The 7,071-nt window shown below is 58.8% G+C and overlaps 2 protein-coding genes across 3 annotated transcripts in view; one reads left to right on the forward strand and one right to left on the reverse strand.

Annotated features, from left to right (window-relative positions):
• Positions 1 to 1,413, reverse strand: part of s1pr1 (sphingosine-1-phosphate receptor 1) — a 3,655-nt gene extending 2,242 nt beyond the window's left edge. The window contains exons 1-2 of the mRNA XM_019855789.1: positions 1,317 to 1,413; positions 1 to 994 (exon numbers count right to left, since the gene is read on the reverse strand). Coding sequence (XP_019711348.1) covers positions 1 to 943 — 943 coding nt within the window. The 5' untranslated portion in view covers positions 944 to 994; positions 1,317 to 1,413. The remainder of the gene's footprint in view (positions 995 to 1,316) is intronic.
• An 8-nt stretch (positions 1,414 to 1,421) lies between these two features.
• On the forward strand, positions 1,422 to 6,772 carry dph5 (diphthamide biosynthesis 5). 2 transcript variants are annotated; one of them, XM_019855823.1, is made up of 9 exons: positions 1,422 to 1,432; positions 4,429 to 4,627; positions 5,325 to 5,449; positions 5,525 to 5,633; positions 5,795 to 5,915; positions 6,102 to 6,141; positions 6,212 to 6,315; positions 6,389 to 6,666; positions 6,713 to 6,772. In XM_019855823.1, exons 2-8 carry the CDS (start codon positions 4,493 to 4,495, stop codon positions 6,622 to 6,624), a joined length of 870 nt encoding a protein of 289 aa, XP_019711382.1. In that variant the 5' UTR covers positions 1,422 to 1,432; positions 4,429 to 4,492; the 3' UTR covers positions 6,625 to 6,666; positions 6,713 to 6,772. The 2 variants fall into 2 exon arrangements, with proteins under 2 accessions (XP_019711382.1, XP_019711381.1); XM_019855822.1 differs by having other exon boundaries at positions 6,389 to 6,772.
• Positions 6,773 to 7,071: the final 299 nt, after the last annotated feature.

Genomic DNA, 7,071 nt, shown 5'->3' on the forward strand with positions numbered 1-7,071 from the left:
ACAGCAGCATCTGGAGGAAGGCGCGGCGCATCTCGTCGCTGGTCAGCGTGTAGATGAGCGGGTTGGTGGCCGAGTTGAGGACGGCCAGCGCCAGGAACCACTCGGCCCGGTAGAGGACGGCGCAGCCGTGCGCCCGGCAGCCGGCGTCCAGCAGCAGCAGCACGAAGAGCGGCGCCCAGCAGGCGATGAAGCAGCTCAGCACCACCACCACCGTCCGCAGCAGCGCCATGGAGCGCTCGCAGCTCTTGGCGGCGCCGGCGCCGGCGGGCGGCCCGCGCGAGAGCAGCCGGCGGCTGCGGCCGCGCACCAGGGCGTAGATGCGGGCGTAGAGCGCCACGATGGCCATCAGGATGACGCTGAAGACGCTGGTGCAGAAGAGGATGTAGGTCTTGTGGTAGAGCGGCAGCACGGTGGAGCAGCGCTCCAGCCGGCCGATGCAGTTCCAGCCCATCAGCGGCAGGCCGCCCAGCAGGGCCGCCACCATCCACACGGCGCTGAGGAGCGGGAAGACGCGGCCGGCGCGCCCGCCGTCGCCCACCTTCATCTTCAGCATGGTGAGGTGGCGCTCCACGGCGATGGCCAGCAGGCTGAAGACGGACGCCGCCAGCGCCACGAAGACGGAGCCCTCGCGCAGGAACCACTGGGTGGGCGTCAGCCTGTAGGTGTTGGCGCCCGACAGCAGGATGTTGGCGGCGTAGGCCGCGCCCGCCAGGAGGTCCGACAGCGCCAGGTTGCCCAGGAAGTAGAACATCGGCCTGTGGAACTTCTTGGTCCTCCAGATGGTGGCCAGCACCAGCAGGTTCTCCAGCACGATCAGGCAGCACACGCCCAGGAAGACGGCCGAGTCGGCCTTCAGGGCCGAGGCGCCGTCGTCCCGCCGACGCAGCTTGCCCGTGTAGTTGTAGTGCCTGGCGATCAGGTCCGAGCGCTCGGGGTCGGCCATGACCGCCCGCCGAGCGACGCCGCCGGCTTGCCTTCACCTCGTCATCACGTGCTGCCGGCGCACCCTGAGCGGCGCGGGGGCGGGGGGGGGGCGAGAAAAAGGGCCCGAGACTTTCAAGGAAATTTCACCTCCGGCAAATTACCGAGTGGCAAACAGACCCGAGTTTCGCCGGCGTGCACAAAAAGTCCAAGTCGGAGCCATTCGGCGGGGAGGCGATTAGCGCTCGCGAGAGACCCGCGTTCCCGCTCTTTAATTGTCTTTCAAACCCAAACGCACCGCTCGGTGCAAAAAGCAACAAAGTTGAGCCCGGTGACCTCACGCCGAGCAAGCTCGCAAAGTGCGCGAAAAGACGGAAGCTTGTTTTTTTTTTTACCTTTCGCTTGGCGCTCGCAGGGAGAAAAGGCGCAGCAGCCTCGCCGCTCCGCGTACGCGCGCACACGAGCGCGCTCGCGCCAACCGGCGGAGGCGGAGGAGCGGGAGGAGGAGGAGGTCGCCTCAATGACGTCAATCTTCAGTCCCCTTCGCACTTCTTGACGTTCAATATCCTTGGACTCAATTCAATCTTTGCCACGCGGCTCAAATTTCTGACTGAAGGAAGCGTCAAGTCATGCGGGCGTGTTGCAAATGTAACAAATCGCATCTTGATACGACGTGAATCTTTCCCTCCGCGCGTGCTTTTCATCGTCCGGAGCAAAAGTCAAATGGGAGTTTGACCTTTGCCTGACAGCGGCGCTCTTGCTAGGCGAGCTCTCGGACACGTGACCAAAGCCGCACGCTCGGTTTGCTCCCGACAGAGGGAACGAGCGCGGGGGTTCGGGAGGGGGCCCCATTGTGGCGGACAAAAGGGCCCTTTCTGAGGCCGCATAGCTGAGCGTCGCCGTGGAAACCGGTGCTGAAGTACAGCAGAAAGACGCCGGTTCCCTGACGGCAATTAGGAACTCGTGAGTGCCGGTCGTGGTCCGTGGCCCCGCTACGGCTCCCGTTCCGCTTCGCTCGCTTTCGCATTCCACCAAAAACGCACACAGAATAGTTCAGCTTGGTGTGCGTGCGCGTGTGGGCGGAGTCATGCCGTACCCCGTGATGCTGTCATCTTCGAAATGAGGCCACCTTGAGCGACACGTTGAGAGTTCGGGGGCCGCGGCCCCGTCGCGGGTCCGTCACGTGACTCCCGACAAGGTTGATTTGAGGCACGTCGCAGCCGCGTGCTGGCAACTTTTGCCTCATCCTTTATTGTGTCGCTCTCCCGCGCGAGAGGCCGAACGTCCGGAGCGCCTCCGAGCGGGAGGGGCAAAGCGGGGCGGGAGAGCCTCCCGAGGGTCCTCTTTGCATTCAAGCGCGCTCATTAAAATGCACGGCGCCTCGGAGGGCCCCCTTCACGGACCCCCTTTGTCACCGCGGTGCCCCAAAGAGGCATCGGCGGGGTGACTGAACCATCGCAAGTTGCTCGGAAAGAAGTTTGGTCGCGCGGTTGGTCAGGCAAAAAGTGTCCAAACCAAGTGAAGGGACGACATTGACGGCCGTTTCCAAGGCCAAAGGCCAAAGTGACGCGGCCGGACGCACGCGACGGGCCCCAGATAGTTGCATTGCCGTCAAGCTTCCGTGTCGAAGACGGCCGCCCAAACCAAAGCGCGGAGTCGTCTACGACGTGCTTTGCTTGACTTATCAACGCCGACCTTCATTTCCCGACGCTTTGTTTCACCAGCTCAGGTTGAAAAAAACACACGGCAGTCTCATTTGCAGTGGCGCAAAACGAGGCCCAATGAAAGCAAAGGCGCACGAGGACGTTGACAAGGAACGCCAGCCGGCAATAGTCCGACTCCACGACATTCTTGATTGCGTCGCGGCGTTGGCAAGGTGGGAAAAGCCCCAAGCGCCGGAGCCATTTGCAATCTTTGAGCTCCATCCTTGGGTTGGAGGGGGTGTGGGGGGGCTTTCCCAGCACATCTGTCCAAACGGATGAGAAAGGTGCCAACGAGTTTTTCAACCCGAGCCATCGTCTTGCCCTTTTGGCCCAAACGCCCCGCTCGCCATCCCGTCTCTTTGCCTTCTCATGGCGACGCTAACATGAATTCAACCCGATTGGATTCCCCTTTGACAGGCGGAATGACGCGACGCGACGACGTCTCGGGCCGCTATGGGCTTCCGGATCGGACGCGCGCTCGGCGATCATCCAAAGACCGAGCCGAGTCTTGAGCGGACCCGACGCTCGGTGCGGAGCGGCCTCCTGCCACAACGAGGACGGAAGATCATAAGATTGGGCAACCGAACGACGGAGGGGCCCAGAAACCCCCCCGCACCCTCCAAAACAAACAAACAAAAAGCTGAAAAAAAAAACCCTCCAGAGACAAAAGCCGCATACGGTGGAATGCATGGGTGCCGAACTGGAAGTGCGCGAGGTCCACTGCGGTCGAGGAAACGAAAGGACTAAAAAGGAGACTATGAAAAGAGGCAGAGAGCCAACGACTGACCGAGAAACCTCGCCAGAAAAAAAAGGGAATGAGAAAGGAAGAGAGAGAAACAGACAGAGGAAGAAAAAGCTTGACCGAGAGAGTGTGAGAACGAGGGGGAGACAAAGCGCAAGAGGCAGAGAAGCCGCCAGAAAGAAAGCATGAGAGAAAGACAGACGGGGGAGGGGGGGAGGGCTCGGTGTCATGTTGGAGCTTCAGCTTGATGCTCCTCTTGCGGCTTTGGTCATCAGCCATCGCTTTCATGTCGGATGGCCGGCCGGCCGATTGGGATCGGGCAGGCCCGCCGATGGCAACAATCAGCACAGAATTGATGCTCGTTGAAATGCACTGCAGAGGGAAAAAAAATGACATTCAACACCCCAGATCCTCTAAAAACCCCACTTAGGAACGTCTTTTTTTTTTTTTTTGCAAAACAGAGGAAGAACTGTGTGTAAGGGTGATGGGGGTTGACAAAAGCACAGCAAAGAAAACTAACAAAAAAATCTGACTGTGTGAATGAGTGGGTGCGGTGGGTATGTGGGGGACTTCACGTCGTTTCCTGAAATTGCGACGCTGATGCCCCCACTTTGTGCCGCGTACGGTTGCACGCAACGTCATACAATTACGAGCGAAGAAATTGGGAATAAGACTTCACAAGTTCAAAAAAGGGGGCTCGGTTTTTAAATGATCTCAATTGACAAAACACATTTTGGCGTTGACAAAAAAAAAAAAAAAAAAGCAAACCTGGTCAATATCGGCTGAGAATTGAGCAAGTTACGACTTCCATCCAATGTGATGTAATTACCGTTGCGGGAACGTCGCCCCTCCCGACATGGCCGCCACGAAGGCACGTCGGTTGGCTTCCGCCTGCCGGTACGTCAGCCCCGGACGTCTGTGACGTAGGGCAAAACGTCTTCAAGGGGAGGGGTCGGCCACCGGTCGTAAAGGAAGCCAAAGTGACGTGAAAGCTAAACGATTGACGGCAAACGCAAATCAAGCAGGAAGTATTTGGTAACACGTGAACGAGCAAGAAAGAAGAAGGAGGAGAAAAGAGGCAGAAAAAGGGATCAGGCCAAGTCCTGGTGCGGTGCTCTCGGGCGAGATGCTGTACCTGGTCGGTCTGGGTCTCGGAGACGCCGCTGACATCACCGTGAAAGGTTTGCAGGTGGTGAGGAAATGCTCGCGCGTCTACCTGGAGGCCTACACGTCCATGTTGACTGTGGGCAAGGAGGCTCTGGTGAGTCGCTCCTCATTCTCGCCGCGGCCACTCAAGCCGGAACGGTGTCCGATGAACGAAAGACAGGCAGGCAGGCAGGCAGGCAGGCAGGCAGGCGGACGGACTCGACGAGAGCGGCAAAGCTTCGAACTTTGAGATGCAAAGGAGCGTTGACGACAGGAAACCGAGGGCCGGTTGTACTCCTGTCGCCGATCAGCTGCTCGTGGAGCCCCCGCGGGTCTTTCCCACCAAGCCGAATTGACGTGGAATCAAGCGAGAACCATTCGGGTCGCCGATCGGTCATCTCGGCTGCAGACCTTGTTGAACTTCAGTATGCCTGCGTTGTCGTCATCCTCTTTGCGAGCAGACAGATTAGCCCTCAAAATTGCACACTCGCAAACTTCGCTTTTGACATTGCAAAAACAAACAAAAAAATTCTCCACCTTTTGGCCTCTTTTATGAGAGATGTTCCAGACTAAACCACCAACTGAAGTTCTGGTCACGTTTGTTCGCCACTCTTACTTTGTCGTGCTTTGGAGTAAAGGGGTAGAAATTGTTTTTTTTAAATGGTTATTTGCAGTCCTATTTGTCACATCAGCCGCTTGACTTGCTTGAGTGTCACGTGAGCTTGTCCGATGTCCCGTCCCCGATGGAAACGGCCCGTTTGGCGGTGTTAGCACGCTAACGGGCCCGAGGCACCTTTTGTTTGTGACGTCAGGAGGAGTTTTACGGGAAGGAGCTGACGCTGGCCGAGCGAGATCTGGTGGAGCAGGAAGCCGACGAGATCTTGAAGGACGCCAAGGAGACGGACGTGGCCTTCCTGGTGGTGGGCGACCCCTTCGGGTAGGGGAGCGCGGCCGTCCGCCCGCCGCCCCAACGCCATCTGCCTTCTCACGTGTGCTTTTTTGCGCTTGGCAGAGCGACCACTCACAGCGACCTCCTCCTCAGGGCGGTGCGTGCCGGGATCCCGTACCAGGTGGTCCACAACGCCTCCATTATGAACGCCGTGGGCTGCTGCGGCCTGCAGGTGCGTCACCTGACCGCTCGGCTTCGAAATCCGCCATTGAGCAAACGGCCCGTGCTCGTTTGTCATCCGTCGAAAGTTGTTTGCAAGCGTGTCGACGGTGGGCCAAATAGCCACGGTCGGCCGCGCGTCACTTGGAAATCATCATCTCCTGTGCTCATCAGCTGTACAACTTTGGCGAGACGGTGTCTGTGGTGTTCTGGACCGAGTCGTGGAGACCCGAAAGCTTCTATGACAAAATCCTGCAGAATAAAGCGGCCGGCCTGCACACGCTGTGTTTGCTGGGTAAGCTCGCTATGCCCCGCCCCCTCCGCATCACACGTCCGCCGTTCGTGACCACCCCCGGGGACGGCGTTGCGTTTAATCCGTGACGCTCGTGCGGCCTTGGGATGCACGTTTTAGAACGGAGGGGTTAGCATTAGCACATTAGCATGCAGAACCTGACCCATTTTTTTTTTTTTTTTTTTGTAGACCTGAAAGTGAAAGAACAGTCTTTGGAGAACCTGATGAGGTAAGGCGGGCGCCGTCCCCACCGGTTCGATCCGTGTGTGATCGACGTCGGGCGGGCGCTGTCGTTTCAGAGGGAAGAAGATCTATGAACCTCCACGCTTCATGAGCGTGTCGCAGGCGGCCACTCAGCTGCTGGAAATCGTCAGGCGGAGGCGCGAGCGGGGCGACGACCCCGGTGAGTGACTGTCAGCCCCCCCCCCCCCGCCCCCCCAAGTGTGACCAGTCAATCGCACACATCTCGTGCGCAGGTTTGACGGAGGACACGCTGTGCGTGGGCGTGGCCAGACTGGGCGCCAGCGACCAGGAGATGCGCACGGCCACCTTGGCGCAAATGAGCTCGTGTGACCTGGGCGCCCCGCTCCATTCGCTGGTCATCGCCGGCAGGCTCCACCCCCTGGAGGTCGACATGTTGCGTCTCCACGCGCGAGGCGACGCCCTGACGCACCTCGACCGAGAATGTGCTGCCGCGCCTGAATGCGATTGACAGCTTGACAACCGCTCGGCCACGAACCCAAACGCAGCGTACGATTATAGACGGGAACCCGACGGCCCGGCCAGTGTCGCGCCGAACCCCCCCATGCAGCTTACAGACGCTGGGCCCAGTTTCAGAAATAAACGCAACGAAATCAACAGGCTTGCTTTCGATCCCGAATATTTGGACTTTGTAAAGTGGGGTTCAAGAAGAGAAAACCCCCCCCAAAACGCTGCTGCATGTGGAAAAGGCCGTGCCATTCAGATGACCACGAAGCAGATGAATCTGGCAGCTGGCTTTGCGGCACCTGACCCGGAAAACGGGCCAGTCGTGACAACGGATGAATTCGTCCGCTTGATCCTGCCAGCCCAATCATCATTGCAAGAGCATTTTTTTGACTTTGGGGGGGGTGTGACATTTTGGCACAAAGCTCCTGGAAGTGAAGTGGGGGGGGGGCGT

The sequence above is a fragment of the Hippocampus comes genome, unplaced genomic scaffold (assembly GCF_001891065.2).
Source record: "Hippocampus comes isolate QL1 unplaced genomic scaffold, H_comes_QL1_v1.1 scaffold463, whole genome shotgun sequence".
In the NCBI taxonomy this organism is placed as follows: domain Eukaryota; kingdom Metazoa; phylum Chordata; class Actinopteri; order Syngnathiformes; family Syngnathidae; genus Hippocampus; species Hippocampus comes.

Excerpts from the sequence above, each read along its gene's own strand:
- dph5 (XM_019855822.1), top strand. The coding sequence starts at position 4,493 with ATGCTGTACCTGGTCGGTCTGGGTCTCGGAGACGCCGCTGACATCACC. Across the intron at positions 5,450-5,524 it reads GTGGTGGGCGACCCCTTCGG|AGCGACCACTCACAGCGACC; the intron begins GTAGGGGAGCGC and ends TGCGCTTGGCAG. Across the intron at positions 5,916-6,101 it reads GCACACGCTGTGTTTGCTGG|ACCTGAAAGTGAAAGAACAG; the intron begins GTAAGCTCGCTA and ends TTTTTTTTGTAG.